The sequence below is a fragment of the Mastomys coucha genome, unplaced genomic scaffold, assembly GCF_008632895.1.
Source record: "Mastomys coucha isolate ucsf_1 unplaced genomic scaffold, UCSF_Mcou_1 pScaffold5, whole genome shotgun sequence".
Classification (NCBI taxonomy): Eukaryota; Metazoa; Chordata; class Mammalia; order Rodentia; family Muridae; genus Mastomys; species Mastomys coucha.
This window is the reverse complement of record NW_022196911.1, coordinates 24,883,933-24,911,803: the sequence shown is the minus strand read 5'-3', so window position 1 is coordinate 24,911,803 and position 27,871 is coordinate 24,883,933. Positions and strand designations below refer to the sequence as shown.

At 47.4% G+C, this 27,871-nt stretch overlaps 2 protein-coding genes across 7 annotated transcripts in view; one reads left to right on the top strand and one right to left on the bottom strand.

Moving 5' to 3' along the window:
• Tmem204 (transmembrane protein 204) lies at positions 1 to 27,351 on the top strand. The gene is made up of 3 exons (XM_031352144.1): positions 1 to 952; positions 11,252 to 11,407; positions 25,458 to 27,351. Exons 1-3 carry the CDS (start codon positions 673 to 675, stop codon positions 25,700 to 25,702), a joined length of 681 nt encoding a protein of 226 aa, XP_031208004.1. The 5' UTR covers positions 1 to 672; the 3' UTR covers positions 25,703 to 27,351.
• The window catches only part of Ift140 (intraflagellar transport 140), an 83,079-nt gene that overhangs the window by 18,044 nt on the left and 37,164 nt on the right, over positions 1 to 27,871 (bottom strand). The window lies entirely within an intron of this gene.

The window sequence follows — 27,871 nt, the reverse complement described above, 5'->3', positions numbered from 1 at the left end:
CATTTCCTCTCTGCTGAGAGACAGGGAAACGGGAGCTCACACACATTCGCGCATACACACGTTTCCTTGTGGCAGGCGTTCTGCTTTTCAGGACCTGCCATTTGTGGTGGAGTTACCAAGACGGGATAGGCGGCAGAGAGGTGGCTAAACCCACGCTGCTTCCACAACCCCGCTCCTCCATCAGACTGGCTCCCACAGCCCGTTCTGAGGAGTGTGGCCCGGCTGATTCCCACGCTGTGCCTGCCTCCTGAGTTAACTGTCTGTTTTCCACTGCTGTGGGCAAGAGGCACTGTGGGCACAGCCTCCCTGGCCTCTGCTCCAAAGAAGACAGCCCACTTACAACTCTGGATTCTCACTGGTGCATCCGGTGCCCCAGATTTCTCCCTGGAATGGGTCTTGGGGAGACCAGCTTCAGCACAGGCTTGTCCCTGCTCCAGGCTCAAGAGGCAGGATAAGACGGGGCTGTGAGTAGCTCACTTGGACCTGTCCCATGGGCTTCTCCCCATACCTCCGACACCCTCATGTGCCTGGCTGGAGCTGCTGCATAGCTTCCCAAGGATGAGTGGTGATGTTCTCTAGCCACCCCTAGCAGCGTCTTGGCTTTCTCTGGATGCATAGCGGCTTACTGGGACGTGGGACTTTCTCCAAGATAGACAGTCCTGGCAGTCAGATATGACCGTCCAGAAGCTTGTGGCCACAGCTGTGCTGGTGGCCCTGGTCTCCCTCATCCTCAACAACGCAGCAGCCTTTACCCCCAACTGGGTGTACCAGACACTGGAGGATGGACGAAAGCGGAGTGTGGGGCTGTGGAAGTCCTGCTGGCTGGTGGACAGGGGTAAGGGAGGTACAAGCCCTGGGACTCGAACTGGGCAAGTGGACACCCATGACTGTGAGGTGCTAGGATGGGGCTCTGAGTCAGCAGGTTTCCAGGAGTCTCGAGGCACCGTCAAATGTAAGTCTTCTTATTTTTCTGTGGTTAGGGGAGGGGAGGTTGTGCCCGTGTTGGGGGTGGCGACAGGGAACCTGCGCCTCCTGCCCACCTTGAAAAGCAATGCTACAGAGCTCCACTGTTGAGCCTAGAGTCTGCCTGTGGCTTCCTTCACAGGGAAGTCACTTCACGTGGCTAGAGGCTCTTTTTCTGCCATTAGACATGGCTAAAGGATAAAAGATGGATATCCTAATCAAATCAAGTCATTTTTCCTTGGTTGAAAAGAAATATTACTAATAAGTAAAATGAGAAGTATAAGAACATGTGGGTGAGTTCTGCCTTAACTGCTGAGGTGGTTGGGGCATTCTGGACAGTGCAGGAGACTCTGGCTGGGATGCCCGGGAGACCAGACAAGGCACATGGCAGCAAAGCACAGAGCGTTACCTGCCCTACCCCCATGGTGGCCTTTTCCTTTCCCAGATCTCTTGTTCTGGGGTCTATACACTATCCTAGGAGTTGGGAACTTCTGTTTAAATAGCACGCAGGTTTGAGGGTACAAGAAAAAAGGGTGACATAAATATGAAGATGCAACATAAAATAGACACATGTGAGTTCTTTCCTGGCAATGACCCCCTAAAACAAAGAGATCTGGCTAGCAAGTGCCCAGTCTCCTACAAACTGTCTTGGAGGCTTTAGGCCAGATGGCAGCTGTCGGAAGATGACGCTGATCTTTAGAAAGCATGAGACGTAGGTGGACATCTGCTCAGTGTTAAGGGGACTTCCTGGAAATCCTGAGCAATGTGCCCAGTGTAACCACCTCAGCCTGTTCGTGACCAACAGAGGGCTTGCAGACCAGGCAGGGGAACACCACACCCCTCTCATGAGCAGAGGCACCCAAGCTTACAATGGGACAGCTCAGCTTCTTCCCTTGGGCCTTGACAGGCAGGGAGCCCTTTATTGAGTAGATCAAAGATGAATGCACTCTAAGGAGCTAGATGTCTTGTGGGAGGTTAAACATCTGAATGTGGGTATCTGTGATGTGTCAGTGGAGAGAGAGAGCTCTCCCTGTGAATCCTGTGAGCATTCTGGCTAAGCAGGACAGCTAATAACCTCAAGGCTCCCCTAAGCACCTCACATGGGCTGTGCTTTGTCCAGTCCTAGAAGCTTTAGGTCTTCTGGGGTGGGGCCAGGTGTAGGCAGGAACTCCTGCCTAGTACCTCTCACTAGGATCTGAGAACAGCCAATTCCAGATCCAACCCATTCTAGACCATGAAGATTCTGAAGAACCCCACCATCCCTTGTGATATGTGCACACTCCTGCCTCCTTTCCCTGCTTTTTAGTTCCAGCAGGTCATCCCAGGAACATCTTGTGCAGACATCTCTTCTTCCCATTCTCCACCTTCTGAGGCCAGGCCAACAGTACGAACAGGGCCTCTATAACTTCCTCCCTGCCCACATCTATGTGACAGCATGGCAGCCTCAGCTGCTCCAGCCCTATGTACCCCTCATCTTCCCCCTTACCTGTGCCTAAGGTTCCCATCTATGTAAGCCTTCTGCTCTGCATAAGATCCCTAGACAATTTAAAAATAGTTTCCTAAGCTGGGCTGGCGGTGGATAACTATTCCTAGCACTCAGGTGCTGATCCAGGCTAGCCTGGGCTACACAGTGAGACCGACCCCTGTCTCAAAAAGAGGAAAAAACTCCTTTTGCAGTTAATCTGGCATTTGCAGGCAGCTGATCCTCAGTTGCCTGTTGTCCAAACAACAGAAAAGTCAGAGACACTTCTTGATTGTAGGTAACAGGATGACATTTTGGGAAACAGGCTGAATGGGTAATTCTGGTTGCTAACACAGTGTGACACACATTGAGACTGAAATGCAGTAGAACAAAGCAGCCATAAGCCAGCATTTCCTGAGGGAAGCTGGTTCCTAACCCCCTGGCTTGGGACAGTGCTATCTGGCTGTGTGCCCAGGAGCCTGGAGGGAGGGCTGCTGCTGGCCTCTTCCTCTCATCTGCTCCTCCCCATGAGCTTTGCTCCCATCTGTGCCGACCACTCTATCTCAGCTCACACACTTGCTCTTCTTGGACAGAGAGAACAGCAACCACAAGCCAGTGATGCCTGATGCCCTCACCCATGTGCACCTGCATCCCTAGCCTGCAAGAATATCTGCTCCTCTCTAGAGTCAGACCTGTGGCAAGCCTCGAGACTCTCATGCAGGACCTTACCATGCGACTCAAGTGGTTTTAGAAATCAACCCTTTGAGGAGGGGTGGCTGCTCAAATTCTGCCATTTAGACAGATGGCACTGGGGTAGCATCTTTCATGCCTGAGCAGTGACACTTTACAAAACCCTCCAGAGCACATCATGGACTTTGGTACATAGGACTATGTGCCTTGCTCACAATTTCATTATGAGAAGTGGCCTAGGACATTGGAGCAAGACTACAGGACAGGCCACTTTTAGCCTTTCCAGAGATCACTGGTGGGGCCATGTGTCAGAGTCACCTCCTGCTAGCTCTGAGCCATGAGTTCTTGCTTGTAGAACACATGGAGTTAGAATTATTCTGTGCTTTTTGGCTGCAAACATCCAAGGGACCTGCCTGAGATACAGACTGAGCACATAGGCCATTCTGTGACACTCTGAACTCTAGTCTAAGGGCTCTGGGTTCCCAGATGTCTTGAGAGTACTAGACAGGAACATAGTTCATCCAGGTCAGGCCTTTGCCATGTCATACTGGGGCCTGCCCAAGAGAGTCATGGGAATTTTTTTTTTTTTTTAACCAGTTAGCCTTTCTGTTATATGGTACCCAGATAGTCTCCTCCTTTAGAGAGACTGGGAGCTAGAGTAGAGGCCAGGGATCTACTGAGCCTAGGGTCAGCCTCACTCTCTGGTGCTCACTTTCTATGGCTCCCTTTTTACAGCTTGTGTTCTTGGTCAGGGACCTGCAGTCTTTTGTCTGAACCTAGGCTGCACATGAATAATGAACATAAGGTTGAACCCTGGCACAGATCAGCTGGACCTCTGTGCTACCCATGGAGATCCCTCAACTCCTGCTTCTAGGCATCTCCACACACTCTTATACCAGGCTGGCTGGCTGGACACCTGGACAGACAGACAGTTTGGTTAGGTGTAGTTATGCTATGCTCTGAGACATCCTGGGCTATGCACACAGACAAGTACAACAGATGACATGGCAGATTTGTGGCCCTGTGGCATGGAAGAGAGTACTTCATTCCCATGGGGTGGGGATCCAATTCAGGCAGGGAGTGAGTGAGTGACTTTGCAGAGTCTGTCACGGGGTATAACGGAGCTCTGAGAACTCAAGCTTCCAAGACAGGAGTGATGAAGACAACAGAGGGAAGGAGAGGACTGAGGAAAAGACGGGCAAGCAGTCAGTCTGCACTCTCTTCCTGGCTCCAGTCCTTCAGCCTCACCGTATGGCTTGTACAGAACCCCATGCAAGCCACTCAGGCCTTTCTCTTTCCAAACAGCACTGTCATTTATTCAGCAGCTTTCCCAGCCTTTGAGATGAAGCGCGGGATGCCCACTGCACTGCTCCTGTACTGTTAGCCTTCAACATCACATTTCCACACCTTCCCAATCCTACTCTGGGTGGTTATATAAGTCACAGCTTCTTAAACTGCCGGTCCTGTTCCCATAGGGAGGTCATCACAAGAAATCTGGCAATAGTAAAAGTTTCTGGATCAACAATATTCTGAGTGTTCAACAATGTTCAAAGTTGATTCAGAATCAAATCACTAATGAATCTGAAGTGTTGAGGGCAGGGCTCACTTGTGTTGTTCTGAATACCTTGGCCCTGAGCTCACAATGTGGGCATGTGGCACTTTCTCATGCTTTGTGCTCTTGCCACACACTGTCAGGGCTGCTGCCTCAACCACCTCAGCTCTGATTTGAAACTTGGGATAGTATGAAGGGCTGTGTTTTCACTATTAAGCTTCTTGCTCTTACAGAAACATAATTGTTTAATAACGAGTAACAACGATTTGATCATTCCTCAGCAGGCATGTATCAGACCGGTCTATCTTTGGAATTATTATAGTACTTGATTCTTTTTCTTTTTTCTTTCTGAGACAAGGTCTCACTATATAGTCCTGGCAGATCTGGGGCTTGCTATGAAGATCAAGCAAGCCTCAAACTCAGAGATCTGCCAGCTTCCTCAACTGGAATGCTGGGATTAAAGGTGTGCATTGCTCACTGCCTGTTTTTCCTCTTTTATAATGTTTGATTTGATGACTCGAGTTTCACTAAAACATCATTAAAAGAAATTTTTATTTGGAATTCAGACAGACTTTTTTTAACAGTTTTTGAGACTGACTTACTGTACTTCTGCTATCTCACACTTTGTGTACATGTGACACACCCACAGGGCAGCTCCCAACTGTCTGTAACTCCAGTTCCAGGAGGTCTGCAGGCAAAATGCTGATTGATGCACATGATGTAAGAATAAATATATCATTAAGACAAAGTGAACATGTGGGGCTGTCAAGATGGCTAAGTAGGTAAAGCCATTAAGACCAAGGCTGACAACCTGAGTTTAGTTCCTAGACCTCACAAGGTACAAGGCGAAAGCAAGATCCTGAAAGTTGTCCTCTGATCTCTACATACCCTCTGAAATGCACACTGTTCTACTCCCAATAAATAAGTTAATGTAAGTAAATAAAGTACTTATGAAATTAAAATCTGAGAACTGAAGGTGCTCTACATCCTATAATATGAAATATTCAATCATGATTTGATTACTATTTTTTTTTTTTTTTAAGACAGGGTTTCTCTGTATAGCACTGGCTGTCCTGGAACTCTCTCTGTAGACCAGGCTGGCCTGGAACTCAGAAATCCACCTGCCTCTGCCTCTCAAGTGCTGGGATTAAAGGCATGCATGCCATCACTGCCTGGCTATGATTTGATTCTTTATCAAACACATTTATCTCATTAGTATTCAGTTTGCTTTTGTTTTTAATAAATGGTAAAATTATATGTATACCAAAATTACTTTTAAAATGTATTTATGATTTATTGTCAGTAAATTCTTGGCTTATACTCCAATTTTACCTACTAATATACCTCAAATATGCCAAACATTTTTTAGGCAAAAAGTGGTTGTGAGATCAGGGATGGTGGTACACACCTTTAATCTCAGTACTTGGGATCTCTGTGAGTTCAAGTCTAGCCTGATTTACATAGGGAACTCTAGGCCAACCAGGGCTATATAGAAAAACCCTGTCTCAATACATACATACATATATACACAGTACATATATATATGAATATACATATACATACACACACACACACACACACACACACACACACACACACACGCATACATACATAAGCAAGCCAGGTAGAGGTGGTGCCTCCGAGCACTCAGGAGACAAAGGCAGGCAGATCTCTGAATTCAAGGATAGCCTGGTGTACAGAGCCAGCTCTAGGACAGCCAGGGCTACACAGAGAAATCCTGTCTCGAAAAATCAAAACAAAAATAATAAATAAAGCCAGGCGGTGGTGGCCCACTCCTTTAATCCCAGCACTTGGGAGGCAGAGGCAGGAGGATTTCTGAGTTCGAGGCCAGTCTGGTCTACAGAGTGAGTTCCAGGATAGCCAGGGCTACTCAGAGAAACCCTGTCTCGAAAAACAAACAAAAAATTTAAGAGGAGGAGTTGTGATTGAGAAAAGTTTAAGAAGCCGTATCATGGGCTGTAAAGGTGGCTTGGTGCTTAAGAGCACTTGTTGCTCCTCCAGAGGACCTGGGATTGACTTCCAGAACCAACTGATGACTCACACCTCCTGTAATTCCAGGACCTAGAGAATCCCATGCCCTCTTATGGCCTCTGTGGGCAAAAGGCACATACACGGTGCACAGATATACATGTAGGCAGACACTTATGTTCACAAAATAATAAATTTTTAAAAAGCTCTAATATATGGAATAAAAATAAGTACGCAATGGCTAGGGAGCTGGCTCAGAGGACCCAATGCTTACCGTGAAAACGTGAGACCAGAGTTCAGAGCCCCAGCACCATGTAAATACCAGGCGGGTGTAGTGGTCAACCTGGAGTTCAGATGCTCAGGGGTCAGAGACAGAGGAGTAAGCTGCAGAGAGAGCTACTTGCTTCAAGTGAAGAGACCTCAGTATGTAAGGTGGAAAGTGATTAAGGAAGATACTTCATGTCAACCTCTGGTCTAAACACACATGTACATATAGATACACCCCCCACCTACATGCTCCAATGCGTCTGAACATGCCCACATCCTATATATCCCATATATATATGGGGTACATATGTAATACACATTATAAATATATAATGTGGGCATGTGGCACTTTCTCATGCTTTGCGCTCTCGCCACACAATGTCAGGGCTGCTGCCTCAACCACCTCAGCTCTGATTTGAAACTTGGGATAGTATTTAATGCATATTATATGTATTACATATTACAAATATATGTAATACATATTATAAATATAGTACAAAATAAATAACAAGAAAGAGCTCAGCCACACCAAAAGTTCTAGGATAGTTGACGGCATTGTGAAGAATGTAGGTTGCTGCAGGTAGTCAGAAATGCCTTTCCAGATGACAGAGGGCACTATGCAGGAGCACAGAGCAATGGGTTGACCCTCCTGCTGTGTGTGAACATTAACAGGTTAGCTGTAGAGGAGGGAGTTCCAACCAGCAAATCAGAAGAGGCAGTCACCGGCCTGAAGTACTACCAGAGCCCTCAGGTCCAGGAACAGCCCTGTACCTCAGAAAGTCACACCATTCTGTGAGTCCCGCAGCTCAGGGAACATTTCAGCTGCCCTTGGCGCTCCCAGTTCCTCTGTCGCTCTTCCTTCCTCTACATTTTTCTAGATCCCAAGAGCACACTGGCCTGTTTAAGCTGTGCCTACACCTGGGAGGATGCCTGCTTGTTTCCTACCTGGAATCTTACGCTGCTAGACCTTAGCTCATCTCTTGTCCTTTATTACATTTTTTAGGTTTATCTTGATTAGCATGCACACACATGCATGCCATGGTGCACATGTGGAGACTAGAGGTTGGCTTTTGTGGGTGAGTTTTCTTCTTCCACCTTTATGTGGGTTCTAGGTATCAAATTCAGAACATCAGGCTTTCGTTGCAAGTGAGTTCACCTGCAATGTTGCTGGCCCTACCTCATGCCCCTTTAAAGCAGCTGTGTTAGGATCTATGATGATCTACATTCTGGTTGTCGTTAACTAAGGACATAAATTTGCAGTCACCAGAAGCAGGACCCACTGGAGGCTTTGCTGTGGGTATAGCAGGAGAAACTATGTGCCCAACCTGGAAGATCTGGTCAGTGGCAACTACTGATCCAGCAGCATCTTGCTCTGGTGGGCCACCAGATCCACGGGCTGCTTGGATTGTCCAGTAAGCTTAAGATCTTGTACAGCCACAGAACTCTTCATACATACAGGTGGTATGCAAGATTCATTGGGATTAAATCTGCTTGTGCTGCTTCCACACTGGAGGTGGCAAGTCGGAAAAGCCTGGGATCTAGCAGGGGCCCCTGAGTTCTAAGTGATAGGAGAGTTCTCCGCAAAGGAAGTTCTTAATGACAATGGGAAGGACAGGCTGACCCTTGGTGGCAGGAAGTGGCACAAAACCCCTGGATGACTCCATGACTCCACAGCCTAAATATAAACACGATCCTGTAAGGGGCATGAATCACACCATCCAGCATGAAGATGGGGTAGGGCACACAGGGGCCTAGGCAGAGACGACAGTCATGTGGCAGAGCACCCCAAGAGCAAGTTTGTGCTCAGTTCATGTGGACAAGATGACTTTTCTCAAATTGCATTACGGTCTGAGAAAGGGCTGAAGGGAAAGGGCCGTAACTTCATGGTTGCCAGTATGGAGTTTTAAGTAAGTTTTTAGCACCATCCCACACACTTCCTGGCCCAGCATGCATCCTTCACCTGTATGGAGGTTGACTGCTGGACCAAGTCAGTTTCCAAAAACAGAGAAGGGCACAGAGGTCTCTGGCCATTTGGATGAGACAGACTTCCCCTCTGAATTTCAGTCTCCAGGCCTGTATGTTCTCACAGGCCTTACCTAGATAGTCACTTACTGGATTGGGTCATTAGAGTCAGAGAAACAGGAGACTTGATGGTGTGATTCGAGGAACCTGGGAGGGTGGGGCTTCAGGGATGGGCTAGAAGGGATAGCAGAGGGACAGAGGGACAGTGAGGTGCCCATAGGCCTCGGGCAGAGGTACCTATCATGTGCTCAGGCACATGAACCCACATGAGATGAGAAGAAAGCCAGACACCAAGCCCTAGGGCTTTGAGATATTTTGTAAATTTATATTGCATTTCAACAAACATTTAGGTCAAACCAAACAGAGCTGCCAATATTGGCAGTAATGGTTCAAAGTTACCTTCGAGCCATTTAAAAGCCCTTTGAGGTGAAGCAGTCTGCACCTCCCTTGGGTTGCCTTTCTCAGTCTTTGTGAGAAGTAGAAGAGAAGATCTTCAGGTCTCTGTAAATGGGGCCTTACTTGCTGGCTCACACAAGAGAGGCTAGCTGACCTGTGCATGAGACGGCCATCCGTTCCCTGCCCTCAGAGGAAGACAGTCCAACAGTAACCCTGGAGTGCAGGGTCTTCAGGGATCTTGGAAGGCTATGCTTTTTTGTGTGTTCAGTTCTTGCGTTTCTGATGATAACATTTGTGATAAGCCAATTCTAAAAAGTAACCTTTCAAACGTAGGTCCAGGCCTGCCTTGAGCTGAGCACTGACTTATTTGCAACACGTTTGTGAATCAGAACTTCCCAATTCCTGCTAGTCCGAAAGACAAGGCAACAGGAGGCTGGGCTATGGCATGCAGTTCCTGCTGTGCCCACCCCCCCTGGTTTCTAGCAGTCTCCACTGACAGCTCTGCTGTTGATCTGGGACAACCTCACCTACTAATGTCAGCATTTGGTGTACCACCATTCCACAGTACGAGCTTTGGTGTGACATTTCATTTGAGGGAGAAACAAATTTCTGGGCCAGACATGCTCTGTCTACAGTTCATCGACCACACTCTGACTTGTCCATCTTCTGAGAACAGGGCATGGGGCAGAGAGTAAAAGCCAGGAAGGCAGGCACAAGGTTGGAACACCACTCTGGCTGCTGTGAGAGCAAAGGACTTGGACATAAGTGGGATGGGAGCCTCGGTTCAGCAGGCTCAGTCTAGCTCCTGCTCTGTCCAATTGCTGGTAGAGAGCCCAAGTGAAATCTCTTTTTTGAGACAGGGTTTCTCTGCGTAGCCTTGGCTAGCCTTGAACTCAGAAATCCACCTACCTCTGCCTCCCAAGTGCTGGGATTAAAGGCATGCACCACCACCACCTGGCCCAAGTGGAATCTCTTAACACTAAAGACTTAAGTCTTTTGCTCATAGGAGGGAGAAGTAATGGCTGTTTCAAGCTGGGCACAGTGCTCCACGCCTTTAATCTTAGCCAACAAACAAAAAACCCAAACCAAAATAAAACCACTGTTGAGTTCTTGGGTGTCTGATCGGCTAACTGGGGACAGCAGCTGAGGACCCATGCGGTCCACTACTAAGCAAGAAACCCTCTGCTGACAGGACTCCCCTTCAATTATAACATAGCCCCTGAGTGTCCCACCAAGACCCAGACCAAGGGGCTGGGCAGATGGCTCAGTGAGCAAAGTGTCTGCTGTGCAAGGTCAGAGTGTGGATCTATGGCACCGATAGGAAGCCGGCGTGCAGTGGAGGGAGCCTGGAGCCCCCTTCCAGCACTGGAAGGCAGAGACAGGAGGAGCCCAGGAGTTCCACGGCTAGCCAAACTAGCCACAATGGTGAGAGACAGAATCAGTGAGACCCTATCTTAAAAAATAAGGTGGCGAACAATAGAAAAGACACTTGATCTCTGGCTTCCATGTGCACACACATAAGCAGGTCTAATAGCCCTGTTTCCCCCCCCCCCCCCCCCCCCCCCCCCCCCCGACCATGGTAGACACATACATACACCACACACAAAAACTTAAATCACACAGCAGAATTTCAGCCTAGGTGGGATGTGACCCTGCACTTAAGCTTGGGGGTCCTTAAATGGCTGGTGAGAGGACATGAGGATAGCATGGAGACTCCAGAGTGGGTAAGGTACTTGCACAAAGTTCTGTTCAGAGAAGATACTAGCTGTCTGTATTGCTTTTTCAAAGGCCCAATAGAGGCCCATAAAGGAAGTGGCTATCAATGAAAATGAGTGTGGGCCAGCCTGACTTGGCTCTTCCCTAAGTGGCTTACATACTGACCACCTGCCTTCCCTTCTTTTGGCCCACAGTACAGTTTGACATGATGCGTGCTTGCAACCTGGTGGCCACAGCCGCACTTGCTGTGGGTCAGATCACCTTCATCCTTGGGCTGATGGGTCTGCCCTTGATGTCACCAGAGTCCCAGTGCTGGGAGGAGGCAATGGCTGCTGCATTCCAGCTGGCAAGTAAGTACCAGGGCAGGCAGAGTAGTCACACTGTGATCCCATAAAGCTGGCAGACCTGCTGGGCCCATTCAATATTATGGAGGGAGAGTACCCCAGGGCCTTGGGTGGCTTGAGGTGCGGTTACAGGTTCTAGCATACTGAATTAAGGTGTTCTGCTTTTCTGAGTCTACAGAATCTTTACCACATTTACCCTTCTGTATGTCAGCATCGTGCTCCTGATGCCAATTTGATGAAACATCTGGGGAATAGTTGGTTTATGCTGGGCAGAGACGGGAGGCAGCCTTAGCCTAGTCGCGGCCTGCCCAGCCAACAGCCACAACAGAAGGTAGGGCTTTGTTTAAGTGAGGCTTCCTGGGCTCAGCACAAATCCTTGGTCATGACAGTTGGAGTGGACAGCAGATGCCTAACCATGTACACATTGCTCTCATCCTGGCTGTAACACAGATATGCAGACCATAGCCTGACTCTGCATGACACTGTGTTGTCAGAGAGCAGACTTGCTTCAGCCACCCACCTACCTAGTGATCTGGGGATAGTGTGTGCAAGATTAGATACGCTAGAAGCAAATTTGCTGTTTGCTACTTTTGCTTGTTTGTTAGCTTTGAGACAGGATCTCACTATGTAGCCCTGGCTGGCCTGGAACTCATTATGTAAGCTAGGCTGGTCTTAAACCCAGAGATCTATCTGTTTCTGCCTCCTGAGTGCTAGAATTAAAGGCATGTGCCACCACGCCTGGCTGAAATTTTGCTGTTTTTAAAGGATGAGAGTGGTATCACCACCAGAAATGATCCACAGGATGGTGGAAGGGTTAGACTGGCGTTAGAAGTCACAATGTGTGATCATGTTAGGCGTGTGACCATGACCCACCACCTCTGGTGATTGGGGTCCCACTGCTCCATCCTGTAGGCTTAGGGCTGTTAGGATCATTAACAACTAGGAGAAGCTCAGGCTTCTTGCAGCTCACTGAGGATATCAGCTGTGTGGTCTGTAGACAGCAAAGAGGGACACACAGGTGCACAGGAGCAGAGTGCAGGACATTCTCTAGTCCACCTTTGCTTTTTAGTCTAGAATGCCAGCCATTCCTGGGGCCAGTGCCCATTCCTGACAGGGAAACAGCAGGAAGTCTGAAGGGACTCGTTCTAGGAATAACAGACCCCGGGCCTTTATCTTCCTTGAGAAACAGTTTCCAGAGTGAGGCTGACTGGTATTTATGTGCTAGAGAATGCCTGGGGGAGTCAGGAAACCCTGCTACCCTGAATGCTAAGAATAGTGTGGCAGAATGGTCCTGTGAGAGTCACTTCCCTGGGGCCAGTCAGAGGCAGGAAGAGGTGGGGGTTTTGGAAGGTTGTGAAGTCTGTGGAAGGACCCAGGGCTCAGTGGCCTAGGAGCTGGAACTATATCCTGGTTCTACCCATGTGAATGTGAGCCAATCACTGAGCCAGCTGCAGTTTACCCAGCTGCAATACAAGATTGTCTCTGTGACTCCCACTGGACACAAGACATCCAGATGTGATGAATGTCTGCCCCCTTCACGCCTTCACCACTCAGAGGACAACATGGGCATGTTTATAAAAGATTCATACTTTGCCCTTTATTGATCAGACATATAAAGCAAACAGTTCTTACTGAAGGGATGGCCTCTACCATCTGAATCCATCCTCGAGAAGGAAATGGAAGATTTTGAAAACATCATAGGAAAAGCTGTTTTAAAAAGACACGGTGCTAGGAATGCATGCTTTTAATTCCAGCACTCTGGGGTCAGAGGTAGGCAGATCTCTGTGAGTTCAAGGCTAGCCTGGTATACAGAATGAGTACCAGGCCTGCCAGAGTCACATGGTGAGACCCTGTCTAAAACACCTTCCTCCCAAAAAATAACAAATAAAAGACATCTTAGTGCCAAGAAAGAAAAGAACCATAGTTCCTTTGTTGTTTATTTTTCTTCTCAATACTTCCTGACTGAAGTAACTATTTCTAGTGGGAGAATCAACCTGATTGCTGCCTTTCTTACACTGACAGCCTAGAGACTCTTTCTTGGAATCGTTAGAACTTGTTTATGTTGTGTCCAAATACGCACTGAAGAGTATTTTCAGTTCAAAATGAGGAAAACTTCCATTAATTGAAATTCAGTTGTCCTTGGCAGTCTTGGAGGGAATTTATCAAGGGCCTCCTGAAGTGGTTCTGGGTTAATACACTTCTACTTTGAATATTTCAAGGCCAGCACAACCTGGAAAAGTTAGACCATCTCTGTCCAAAAGCTCCCCAACAGCTGGAGGCCAGTGGAAAAAACCAGAGGGATGAGGGCGGTGGCCCCGGGGCAGTTTGGGAAGCTTCTCGTGCCTCCCAGGCTGCCTTGTCCCTTTGGCATCTGACTATCACCCTGACGGGTCTGTTTTGCCCAAAAAGGAAATGCATTTGGCCTGTTTAGACTGTTTCATTGACAAACAGTACAGAGAGCAGCTATGTGCCTTTCTTCTATCACACTGCTAATTTTAGAGCTGGGTTTTTTCCTGTGCCTGGGTCTGTTTTAAAGGCAGGGAGAGACTGTGGGGCGCCAGGATGTCCTGTCACAGGACGAGGAAACGCCTGCTATTACCTGTTGTCAAGCAAACCCAAGTCCCAGTGCTGGGGCGAGGTGGGTGGGCAGCGGGAAAGAAGATGCTAATATAAAGAGGAAAGTCTAGAGAATTGACTGAGGAGGCTGAGAAACCCTGGAAACCAGCAGAAGCAACAAACTAAGGGGTGGCAGACTCCTCGCCTGCCTGTGCTCTCACGTGCTATTAGCCCCACATCTCTGGGCACCAGTACCATCTTCAGCACAACCCTGGGTAAAAACTGCAGCTCTGAGGGACTCCTGCTCAGCAACACCAGGGACAGCCATGGTCAGCTGCTGCTCTCTGGGCTGTCAGCCGTCTTGTGTAGTTTTACCCTTATGGATTCCACCAAGTACATGCAATGGCATTTCCAATGTCTGCTAAGGACTTTCCAAGTCTAATTTTTGCTTTACCTGGAATCTGGAAAGATTCCTTCGTGACCCTTACTCCATGTGCTCTCACCACTGTCTGCTCACTCAAACGCCACACTTTGCCTGTGAAAGCAGCCGTGTTTCTGTCAGGGAGGCAGTGTCCTAAGTCAGAGAAATTCCCACCAAATTCCTGGGAAGACGAGGAGGAGAGGTGGCTCTGGCAGCGTCCACACGGCAGTTCCACATGGACTGTCTTGCTCTGTCTTGTCTTCTGTCTCTATTGCTCTACTCTGTGTCCTGTCTATATCTTCTGTCTCTATTGCTCTGCTCTGCGTGTCCTGTCTATATCTTCTGTCTCTATTGCTCTGCTCTGTGTCCTGCCTACCTCTTCTGTCTCTATTGCTCTGCTCTGTGTCCTGTCTATATCTTCTGTCTCTATTGCTCTGCTCTGTGTCCTGCCTACGTCTTCTGTCTCTATTGCTCTGCTCTGTATCCTGTCTACATCTTCTGTCTCTATTGCTCTGCTCTGTGTCCTGTCTATATCTTCTGTCTCTATTGCTCTGCTCTGTGTCCTGCCTACGTCTTCTGTCTCTATTGCTCTGCTCTGTGTCCCTTCTATATCTTCTGTCACTATTTCTCCTCTTCTCTTTACTGCATCTTTTTTTAATGGTGCTAAGTAACGAGCTTAGGTCTCCCACACATTAGTAAGCACTTTACCACTGAGCTAGACTCCCCAGCCCCCTTTTTCCTTTATTCTGTAGCTCAGATTGGCCTGAAACCAACCATGGGGCACAGGTAGAGGGAAAGCAGCCCTCTCTGTGTGAGAGTAAGCGCTCTGTAAAGGGAATGAGCTCGTGTAGCCTCTGGCTCTTCGCAGGCACCAAGCAGCATCTGGAGCAGTGAAAGGGGCTGGGGTGGGTTCACAGCTCTGCTTAGGAGGTGCCTCAGCCCTACATGGATGTTGAAGACTTCCAAATTCTTCGGGTCCCAGTACATGCCTGAAATGTACCCACCTTTGTATGTCCAAAGGGCAACGCCTATGTCATCAGTACAGCCCTGCTGCCTAAGGAGTCCACTATGAGGGCACTACACAAAGGGTCAGGCTGGGGAGGCCATCACTATACCCTTAGCTATGCCTGGGTGTCATTACGGATCCATGCAAGAGCTTATGGGCATCCTCCATGTGGAATGGCAGGCATAGGAAGTTCTACAGTTTGTTCTGGGAGCCAGAGAGATGGCAGCTGGAGGCCTTGGAAAAGTGAATGTGTAATCGTTTTATGTATGTATGTATGTATGATTGTATGTATGTATGTATATGATTGTATGTATGTATGATTGTATGTATGTATGTATGTATGTATGTATGTATTTTGGTTTTTCGAGACAGGGTTTCTCTGTGTAGCCCTGGCTGCACTGGAACTCACTCTGCAGACCAGGCTGGCTTCAAACTCAGAAATCTCTGCCTCCCAAGTGCTGGGATTAAAGGTGTGTGCCACCACTGCCTGGTGTGAATGTATAATCTTGAAGGGCATGTTTCTTATCTGCATTTTCCTTTAAAAGCTCCTCTTCTACACCCACTAGCATTGCAGTTTATAAAACCCATTTCCAAATCCCTTTGGACAATGGCAGTAAATAGCCAACAAACAGACCAATCAAACAAACAGCAAACAAGCAGCCCCATGCACAGCATGTGGCACCAATCTGTCTTCCTGATGCCAGGGATATCCTGGGGGGGGGGTGCTGTGTAAGCTACTTCATAATTAATTACTTTATTCAAAGCTGCCTTCATTGTGGAATCTAAGCCTGTCTCTTCTCCAACATGTCTGTCTGTCTGTATATGTGTTGTATATGTATGTTCTGGCAACTGGGCCCAACTTTGTGCATGTAAGACAAGCACTTTACCACCCTCAGCCATTAAAAGAAAGTAAAACAATTTTTTTTCCCACTTCATGTGTTTTGAGATGGAGTCGTGTTAGGGGGCCCAGGCTGGCCTAGAGCTCTCATGATGGCCTGGAACTCACTGGAAGTCCAGGCTGTCTTCAAACTGGATGCCTTCCTGGCCCTAGCTTCTAAGTGGTTTCTATAAGCACACAGCACCACACCCAACTGCAGCCTCTGGCTTCCTGAGACAGTCTCTTGTTAGGAAGTTTAGGTTGGTTTTTAATTCTCTGTGAAACTTAGGTTAGCTTCAAACTCACAATCCGCTTGTGTTCCCTCCTGAGTGCTAGATTACATACATGCTCCATCATAGTTGGTGAATAAATGTCCTTTTATGGATGCTTACCAACAAGCCAGGCCTTGTACCATAAGGTTCTGTTTCTCGGAAGCCGGTGTCTGTACTGCCCATCTCTCACTGCCGGCACTGTGACTTTTGCAGCTCAGACTTTGCGAAGCCCACTGACAAAGCAAGCCATGCACTATTAGCAAGTGGATGGAAGCATCACCAAGAGGACTTTCAACACTGGGCTCTGAGTGGTTCCTTATTGCTCGGCTCGGCCAGTTCTGAACCAGAGGCCAGGAATGGTGGCATACACCTTTAATCCCAGCATTTGGGAGGCAGAGGCAGGCAGAGGTTAAAGGCCAGCCTGGTCTACAGAGCAAGTTCTGGGTTAGCTAGGCCTACATAGTTCAGACTCTGTCTCAAAACAAAGATACAGCCAACCTTCCCCAACAACCCCCCTTGACCCAAACTCCCAGAGCTTCTCCTAAGTCACAAATACTGGCATCCTTCCTTCACCCTTCCCACTACCTGTAAGGTTCCTTCTAAGTACTTAACAACAAAGCACTTTTGATTAGGCTTTGCTAGGTTGGGCTGATTTCCTTTTCTGTCTTCTTTACCTGGTCCTCAAGCACCCCTCTGCATCCTCAGTATACCTCATCTCTCCTCCCCTTCTTCCATACCCAACTGAGCCATTTGGGAGCTTCAGATGAACACGATCCCTTGCTCCTCAATGCTCCAGATCCTTCTACTAGAAAGAACTATTTGGATAAAAAAAAAAATCAGGCTCATGTCATGTACTGCTGGGTCTCTAAACACAAGGGTCTGAATACTAGGATGGAAGGGGTAGAAGCCTGGCTTGCTCATCTTCCCTCCTTACACATGCTGGACATGCCAAGGCTGGCAGTGTCTGCAATTGACCCTTTGTCAGTATGCATCTTAGAAGCCAGCCACGTTCCTGATAAGGCACCGGCACTTTGCTTACTCAATTGCAGAGGAGCACCAGAGGTCAACCCCAGGGCCTTTCCTCTGATGCCACCTGTGTGTATGTTTGATAGTCATTCCAAAAGGGAAGACCCTGTGACAGAAGCTTAGGCCCCAGGAAGAAGGCAGGAAGGAAGAGAGGAAAGGGACGCTCTCCACTGTGCTGGAATTCACACCGCCCTCTGCTAGCCAGCGCACAGGAAGAGGCTGTTTGCTTTGGCAACAGGACTTCATAGAGATGGAACTGATCCTGTGTGCAGAACGCGGCGCTTGCTGAAGCACTTCCCTTTGGTAGGTTTCTGGACAAGCTGATTACATCACTGAGAATTTGGGGAAGAGAAGTCTTCAGGGGAAAGGACACCGAGGAGAAAGGGAACCTCATCTTAGGGGGTGATGAAAGAAGGAGTTCCAAGCCAAAAGCCAGCCGTGGCACACTCTGAGGGTATCCATACCTCTCACAAGCACAGAGGCCCTACACTTAGAAGGTAACCTTACTTCAGAATAACATCTGTAGTGCACTACGTACGCTGAGCCAGCTGACTCCAGGTGCCTTCTCACACAGGATGATGGCTCATGTGGCAATACAGTGAATTCATGGAGCGTTACACCTCTGCTTTCCCATGTTTTAATTTTTTATTAATGATGCTGAATAAAGGGGTGCTTTCTTCCCATCATCTCTTAGTCCATAATGTCCTGTCTGTTGATTCAGGGCAAGACTTGGATGGCAGCCAACTGCCGGAGCTGGAGGATGCTAATAGCTATGCCTGTTACAATCTATCAGGTCCCCTCTTTGAAGGACATGTGTCCCTGGGCTGGCCTTGGTACACCTAGGTCCCCTGCTGAGATTCCCTATAGGGCTCCATATTGGGAATGGGCAGACTATTCCATTTCCCCTTTCTATATGTGCTCTAATGTGGTCAAAGCTGATTGATAACAGAACTGAAGCTTAAACTTATCTATACACAGAATGAGTGATGTGTAAGATGTTTGCTTTTGTTTTGTGAGAGAGGATCTTTCTATGTAGCCCAGGCTGGCCTAGAACTCAATTTCCCATCTCTGCCTCCCTCGCTCTGGGATTGTAGGTACATGATACCACATCAATATCTAGTATGAGACTTTATTAAATAGTTATGCCTTTTCACAGAAAACCTAGACTTTCCTTCCAATTTTTTTTTTTAAATATGAAAAAGCAAGTAAGGTGCAGCCTCTGACTTTCACTCCAGTGAGAAAAGTGAGACACATAGAACTCATCCAGTCCAGCACCAGGCCACATGCTGCTGGGTTTCTATGACTACTGATGAAACAGGTGAAGAGCTGTCTAGCTCACTTTTCCTTTGTAAAGTGTCTATTAGTCAGATTCCATGTTTATCTATGTGTGTGTGAGTGGGTGTGTGTGCATGCCATATATACTTGCTAGGGTGAATGTGTGTGCATATGCCTGTGTGGAGCCCTGAGGTTCATATTAGTTATCTTTCCTCATCATTCATCTTTATTTTTGAGACAGGATCTCTCAGTGAACCTGAAGCTCCTCAATTCAGCTATCGCAGTGAGCTTCAGGATCCACCTGTCTCCTCCCTACCACGCCCCACTGAGACACGTTACAGACATGCACCATGTGCTCTGCTTCATTCACTCACTCATTTGGGGTTTTGAGATTGAGTTTCTCTGTGTAGCCCTAGCTGACTTGGAATTCACTCTGTAGACCAGGCTGGCCTCAAACTCAGAGAGATTCACCTGGCTCTGCCTTCCAAGTGCTGGGATGAAAGCTATGCATCACTGCTTCCCAGGTTTTTGTTTTGTTTTGTTTTGTTAAAAAAAACATGGGTTTTGCTGGGCAGTGGTAGCGCACGCCTTTAATCCCAGCACTTGGGAGGCAGAGGTAGGCGGATTTCTGAGTTTGAGGCCAGCCTCGTTTACAGAGGACTGTCCTGGTCTCCTTCCAGGACAGTCAAGGCTACATAGAGAAACCCTGTCTCGAAAAAACAAAAAAACCAAACCAAACCAAACCAAACCATGGGTTTTGTGGGTGTCTTAACTTATGTCCTCATACTTGTACTGCAGGGTTTTGGCCAACTGAGCTATCTACCCATCCCAGATCTACAGCTTTTATCTTCCAACTTTATATTTTCAGAACATAGAGGGCTCTACCAGGTCTTTTATGTGCATGTCAACTTACATCTTTTTAATTAACTTATCAACAGGATGAGTGTTCTTTCATATTCTCTTGTGTTCCTGGAAGTGGATACATTTTCTGAAACTTTAGTTTGTGTGCATGATAAATAATATAGCTAGACATGGAAAGGTCTAGATCCCTCTGATAGAGCTGTAAAGCCACCATCCTGGAATAAATCATTAGCCACCTGTGAGCTTCTGAGCTCATCCCTAGCATGGTCCTTGGGAATCTCAGCTGGTGGTGGCTTCAGTCTTGTGAGACTAATTCACATCAGCTTTAAGCTCAAAGTAGCCAGGCAGTGGTGGCACATGACTTTAACTGAGCACTTGGGAGGCGGAGGCAGGCGGATCACTGAGTTTAAGGCCAGCCTGGTCTATGAGCAAGTGCTGGGTCAGCAAGGGATACACAGGGAACCCTGTTTTAGTCTTTTTTTTTTTTTTTCCAAGATAGGGTTTCTCTATGTAGCCCTGGCTGTCCTGGAACTCACTCTGTAGACCAGGCTGGCCTCGAGTTCAGAAATCCCCCTGCCTCTGCCTCTCAAGTGCTGGGATTAAAGGAGTGCGCCACCACTGGCCGGCTGGGAACCTTGTTTTAAAACAAAACAAAACAAAAACAAACAAACAAAAAAAACCAAAGCCCTACAGGTGCCAGCTCCACCATGGCCTTTACTCAGCAGGGTCGGGGCATCAGGGTCACTAGAGCTTAGGCGGGTACTCCCTTTCCTTCTTTCCCACAAGCTCACACCAGCCTATTCTGTTTCCTATTTACTGTGATCTGTCTCAAATTACTTACTTAACAAGTAGTTACTGGCAGTCGTTGGTATTGTGGAGTATCCTTGGTATCTTTGGATTCTGGCATTCCCAGACATGGGAGATAGAAACAAAAGGAGGAGACTGAGCACCATAAGATAGCCAAGGAATGGACACAATGCTCAACTAGATCTCTCCTAACCATGAAGCAGCAGGGGCGAGGGGAAGCCATGGTGGCAGGCTGGGCAGGGCTGCCAAGCTGAGAAGCAGAGGCATCAGGAAGCCACGAAGCATTTCATGCATGAGGAAGACCTAAGTTTTGCTCGGGTGACTGAAGTGGGGCTGAGGAGGCATCTGATGATCAATGTCCTTAGCAGTGTCAACCAGCACGCAGAACACAGAACTAGAACAGGTCACTTGCTGCAAACCTAGCAGCAGAAAGTGCTTGTTCCTGTAGAATCTAAATAGTTGTCCCTCAATCTGTTGACATGTTTCATCATGATACACCCATACAGAGGAGTTAAAGCAGGCATGACCCCTACATGTGTAACAAACTGACTACAAACACTGCTCCCCCCAGGTGACCCTTCTGCACCAGTCCAGTAACACCAGACTTTCTTGACAGTTTTAGAGCCGATGTATAATCCAGAGATGCAGCCAGGGTGTGTTTGAATTGTTTGGAGGGACTGTCTGTACATGCTCTTGTAATGTCCTCCTGGGCCACCACATCTGAGACTCTCATCCTTTCTCTTTGCTGAGATGCAGTCCCTGCAGTCCCCTATGAGCCCCTCTCAGAGGAGGCTCATTTGAATCATGACTCCATGAGTTTCATGACACCCCGGGAGGGCCACACTGAGCCTCTGCCCACACCGAGGCTCTGCCCACACTGTGCCTCCGCCCACACCATGCCTCCGCCCACACCGTGCCTCTGCCCTGCACGTGCCCACACTGTTTTCTCCCTTGCTAACTTTCTTAGTCACGTGAATGCATATTAGTCCTGACCAGAAGGTTCAGAGGCATTCTTTTTTTTTTTTTTTTTTTTAAATCAAAACAGGTTTCCAGAGAAGACTTTTTTTTTGTCAGCCAGTCTAACCAAAAGGGTTAGATTATACCTTTAATCTCAGCACTTTGGAGGCAGCCTGGTCTACAGAGTGAGTTCCAGAACAGCAAGGGCTACACAGAGAAACCCTGTCTCTAAAACAAAACAAAACAAAACAAAACATGACCCCCGCTCAAACCAAACAAAAGAGAGGATTAATTCTTTTAAAAATATTTTTAAACATTTTAGAATTATGTGTATATGTGAGTATTTATACTCTTATGAATGAGTGCAGGTACCCAAGTAGTTGAGAAGAGAGTACCAGACCGCTTGGGACTAGAGTGACAGGCACACGGTAGCCACCCAACATGGGTGCTAAAAACAAAATCAGGTCCCCTGCAAGAGCAGTATGTACTCCATATCATCCAGCCATCTCTCCAGCCCCAAGGAAACTTCTTGTTTCCTTTTTACACATCAGGGATGCAAACCAACCCCAAGACAAAGGGGCCCTGCCTGGGCGTTCACCCTGAGGCTATGGGAACCAATTAGTTCATCAGTTCCATTTTGATGAAGAATATCATGGATGTAAAACTGGGGCCATTGAACAAAATGTTAAAATTTTGTGCATATGTGTAGTGAAAACGTGTGTTCACATGTATGTGCAGGTAAACTTGCCTGTGTGTGTACAGGCTAGAGGTTGAATTCGGGTACCTTTCTCTATTGTGCTCTATCTTTTTTTGTTTTTGTAAAAACTATTCTGTGTGTATGTATGATGTGTATTTTGGAGTGTGCATGTCACATCACAGGCATGGCATTCATGGAGGGCAGAGGACAACTCTGTGGAGCTGGTTCCCTCTTTCCACCTTTCTGTGGCTGCTGGGAATTGAATTCCAGTTGTCAGGTTATATCTGGGAGCAAGTGTCCATCTCACTGAGTCCTCTGTCTTATTTTCTGAGACAGGATCTCTCACTGAACCAGAAGTGGTGCTTTTAGTTAGACTGGTGGGCTAGTGTGTGCTTGTCTTCTTCCCCGAGGTCCACCTGTCTCAATCCTGTTACAGTTTCAGGCTTGTACTGCTGTGTCTGGCTTTTATATGGGTTCTGGGAATCTGAATTTAGGTCCTCATGTTTATATGGCAAGCATTTACCCACTGGACCACCTCTCCAGCCAGATCAACTTCTAAATGTGATTCTTAGCACACACAGACTGAAAGGGAAACTTGGGAAGGGAGAGCAGGTGGGTGGATACTTGGTAGCAACTGGCTCCTGCTGACTGGGCAAGTTTCTTCCCACTTGCCTACCCTGTTGCTTACCCATATTTCTTTCTGCCTGATTTTACTTCGTTAAGCTTCATATCCTTCCTTGTTTATTATTTATTGCTTTAGAAGACATAAGCTGGCAACCTCTGTACCCAGTCTGCCTCAATTCCAATCTTTTTTCTGTCTTGAAAAAAGCACTAAAAAGTTCCTTTGGCTAGCTGGGCATGGTGGCACACACTTTTAATTCTAGCACTTGAGAGGCAGAGGCAGGGAGATCTCTGAGTTCCAGGTCAGTCAGGGCTACCTAGGGAAACTGCCTCAAAAAACCAAAATCAAAAAGAAAACAACAACAACAACAAAAGACAAAACCAGAAAGTCCTTTGGTTGGTAAACATGCCCAAAGATATGAGAACAAGAGAACACAGAGTATTTCTACATCTATTAGAAAAATACCAGCTTTATTCTCCTAATATGAATGTCTACAGCATGAAGCTGTTAAACAGAAGCCTCACTCTTCTTCACTGGTAGAGAAGTTGACTCTAGTAAGCAGGTAGAATGCAAGTGTGTGTGTGTGTGTGTGTGTGTGTGTGTGTGTGTGTATCATAGAACTTGCTCATTAGACTAGGCCTTGAACACAGAGATTCACCAGCTTCTACCTCTTTACTCTGTAGTCCTGTGATTAAAGATGTGAGCCACCACAGCCATTTTGGAATGCAAATTTTAATAGTATTTTCATGCATGAAAAATTCCACAAAGTACTACAATGAACGTGGACATATGTTTTAATAGCTTAGGACAAGAAGGAGAAAAGCAAACTCTGTCCGTTCTCTCCTCCTGGAAGGTCCAGTGAGGATGAGATCAGAGTCCCCATGTTTTTGAGAAGTCAAAGCTGTTGTCCTCCTGTCTTTTCAGTCTTTGTCTCTCTGTCCCCTGTCTTGCCTGTCTCTTGATGCTGCTCTTTGCTCTGGGATCACATAGGGCCATCATGAGTAGGGAAGTGGTGGTGGTTTTCTGAGTGGAATATTCTAAATAGATGTCAATATGCAGGGGCATAGAGGGACTGCAGTTCTGGGAGGGGTGGTGCATGATGGGAGAGTCTGGTGCTGTGATATGAGAAAGACAGGTAAATAGACCTATGGATGTTGATATGCAGGGGCACAGAGGGATGGCACCATCTGGTGCTGTGCATATGAGAAAGAGACAGGTAAATAGCTGGAGGAGGGAGTTGCTGGGGAAGAAATGGACTTGGTCTGTGTCTCCCTCCCTCCCCCACGGCTCTGTTTCTTTCTTTCTTTTTGTTTTTCCCCCCCGAGACAGGGTTTCTCTGTGTAGCCCTGGCTGTCCTGGAACTCACTCTGTAGACCAGGCTGGCCTTGAACTCAGAAATGTGCCTGCCTCTGCCTCCCAAGTGCTGGGATTAAAGGCACCAGAAGAGGGCGTAAGATCTCATTATGGGTGGTTGTGAGCCACCATGTGGCTGCTGGTATCCAAACTCAGGACCTTCAGAAGAGCAGTCAGTGCTCTTACCCGCTGAGCTATCTTGCCAGCCCCCATGGCTCTGTTTCTGCCCTGCCCTTTTTATCTTGATCCCAAGCTAAGCTAGGGCCTGGTGAGTCCCTGCAGCTCTCCCGGGGCCAGCTTCTGGGCAGCAGCACGGCATAGCCTCTACTCATCAGATCTGCAAGTCTCCCAGTACTGCCTGCTCTACCAAGCAGCTGTGTCTTCATACCCTAGTTGGCTGACAGAGTCTGGGCAGAAAACCAAGATTTTCCCGTTACTTATAATAAGAAACTAACAAGATCAAGCCCTTGTCATTCCTTAAGAAAGGAATTGGTGAGAGCCAGACCAGGTACAGAACTCAGGAGGATGAAGCAGGATGTCAACTCAGAGTTTAAGGGCAGCCTAGGCTACACAGTGAGAGCTAGTCACAGAAAGCAAGTGGACAAAGAGTAATCAAGACAGTTGGAGCAGCTGGTAGCTCTCCTCTCCTGCCCTGTATAGTGTCAGGTTGTGGAGAGGAGGGAGGGCCCAGAAGAACAGCAGCAGCATAGTAGGGTACAGCATCGAGAGAGAAATGCTCTTGAGAAGTGGAAGGAAACCAAACATTACCAAAACCAGACCTGAGCCAGGCCCCAAGCTGGCCTGCTTGCCCCGAGTGTGGGTTCTAGGTGGCCTTGATAGGAGAGGGAACCTCTGCTCCCTCTGGCAGCAGAACCATGGCTATGGAAACTCCAACAGGGACTTAAACCACTGGATGACAGTCTGTTTCTAGATAAATTTAAGAAATGTCTATTTGGTTTTGCTTCAAATTAATTAAGCATTTATAAAAATGAGAGGCAATTCAACTTGCTTTAAGGAAATGATGGCTGGTTCTGGCTGGGGCTAGAAGGCTGCCTCCCAGGTGTGGGGACTGTAGACAGCCATATCGATACTCAAGAACAGGCCTGATGCCCAGAGGGTGACAGGACAGGCCTACTTCTCCTGAAGCCACCCAGATGCAAAGCCTGGCTATAACCTCTGGGTGCAAAGGCTGCAAGAGATAAGTAGGCCGACATAAAGTAGCTCTGCCCTGTCCTAGGAGGACAGTACTGAAGGACAGGTAAAGCCTGACTCCTAGGGGCTCCTGCTCAGATCCAAGCTTCTAAACCTCTCCTCTCCTTTCTGCAGGCTTTGTGCTGGTCATCGGACTGGTGACCTTCTACAGAATTGGCCCTTATACCAACTTATCTTGGTCTTGCTACCTGAACATTGGTGCCTGCCTTCTAGCTACCCTGGCGGCTGCGATGCTCATCTGGAACATTCTTCATCGGAGGGAGGACTGCATGGCACCCCGGGTGATCGTCATCAGTCGTTCTCTCACAGCGAGGTTTCGCCGTGGCTTGGATAATGACTATGTGGAGTCTCCATGCTGAGAGCACCCTTATCAGGACTTTCTTTATGAATAACCACTATAACGCCGTAGTCTAGAAACTGGTAGACCGCTCCAGGCCCTGCTTATGCAGAGGTGAGGGGCGAGTCTGGGCTACCTATAAATACATATGTATGATACTCATGTACATTTATTATGTTACATATGAATATATTATGTGTGTCTGTGTCATTGTGTCACTCTACTTCTGACACAATCTTCCTTGGCCAGCATAGCATGGCTTCATATCATGCGAGTTTCAAAGGTGGAGACTAGAAGCTGAGGCAGGGAACGAGGCAGTGGGGGCACCTTGCTCTCCACCTCCATTTGGGGTTAATTTATTCTGCATCTACGAGAATGTTATCCCCAGTTACTTTTACAAAGCAGAACATCCAGGAAATCTTTTCATGAAGGGTCTGATAACCCTTGACTAAAACAGACCTTAGAACAGGTGGTACCGGTTTCACGCCAGAGTCAGGTTAAGAGCGTACGTTTTACTCCTGATTATTTTTCTAAGTAAAAATAAACACAAGGCGCTGAACTGAGTCTAAAACTCCTGTTTTATCCATCGTATCTCACTCTTTTTCTGAGACTTTTGTGGTATAACCCTAAAAAGGGCTAAGAAGACCATTAGGGACCCCAAGGAGGCATATACCCTAAGTCATGGTGGGTGCAACCCTGAGGTCCTCATTCCTGCACCCTGAGCCCTAGCCTGTCACAGCAGAGCAACAGGTGGAACAAAAAGATGAAACCCATTAGCCTTTCTCAGAAAAGCCTTCCTCCTCTCTCTACCTAGGGTGCGATAGGCTAATGGACACCTCCAGAGGCCATGCTGCTTTCAGACAGGCTGGATCCCGCAGTCTGTGGATCTCTAGGAGGTATATAAAATCTGTACCAGGGGGGTTATAAATAGTCCACAGAACCTAGGGCTGCTGGACCACATCTGTGATAGAGGTTCTGGTGCACCCTTGCGAGACGGTGCCCTTGGGACACAGCACTGCTCAATCATGGCCACCAGGAGGCAGGAATCATTGCTGCCATACGCAGCAAGAGGAAGCTGGCACTATCAGAACAGGAAGGCCAGTGACATGCCCTCCTCTGGCTCCCTCTCTTAGTAAATGCCAGACTTTGTTACTTTCAGTCTTCTAGTGACTCATGTTGATCAGTTGAAATTCTGAAGCCCGTCTTAGGCCAAGTCTTTGTCTTTAGTCAGAATAAACAGTAAAACAGATTGGTGCCTTAAACACACAAAGACACTGATAATGACATATGAGCGTTTACAGATTGGCCATACTCGACATGCTTAGCACACTTGGAAACAAGGAGGCCCATGTCCACGGTATAGCAGACAGATTCAAGCATTTAGCTATGCCTTCCTTTATGGCACTTGTCTCTTCCTCTAAGACATTTTTATTTCTAGTCATACACTAATACTATGTATGTGTCTAAACACATTAGTATTGTGTATATGTCTGTATGAAGTACATTAAAGGTTTAAAAGTGGCCATGCAGTCTGCTTTAGGTTGTGACCCTGTCCACAGTAAGTGAAAGTGATCCAGGAAAGGGTGGCCTTGCTGGTTACCTCCAAGCTAACTGTCTATATGGCCTGTGTGTGAAAAAACTCTCCCAACTGTAATAAACAGTTGTAATAAACACCTCTGGTTGTTCTGAAACTCACGATGTACACCAGGCTGAACTTAGACTCACAGAAATCTGCCTTCCTCTGCCTCCCGAGTGCTGGGATTAAAGGTGTGCACCACTTTGCCTGCCAACCTTTCCTTTCTTATAGTATACCTCTCCCACATTTTATTTCACTCTTTTAAGTGAAAATCTTTCAAATATTGTGCTAAGATTTTTCTGAATTGTCTCAGGAGTGGAGAAAGGACTTGCAGAAGGCCTGTACTGATTTGTTTTTAAGATGGGTCTTACTCTGCATCACAGACTGGCCTGGAATTCACTATACAGTCCAGGCTGGCTTCAAACTTACAGTAACCTTTCTACTTGAACCTTCTATGTGCGGGGTTGTAAGAACAAGCCAGCACATCTAGATCACTGTCACTGCTGCCATAAAATCTAACTGCATTTCATTGATGGTTTTGTTTACTAATACTTTTGAGCAATATTTAGCAGTTGCAGAACTTCTGACCAGAGTATTCTGAACACTTTAAAGGAA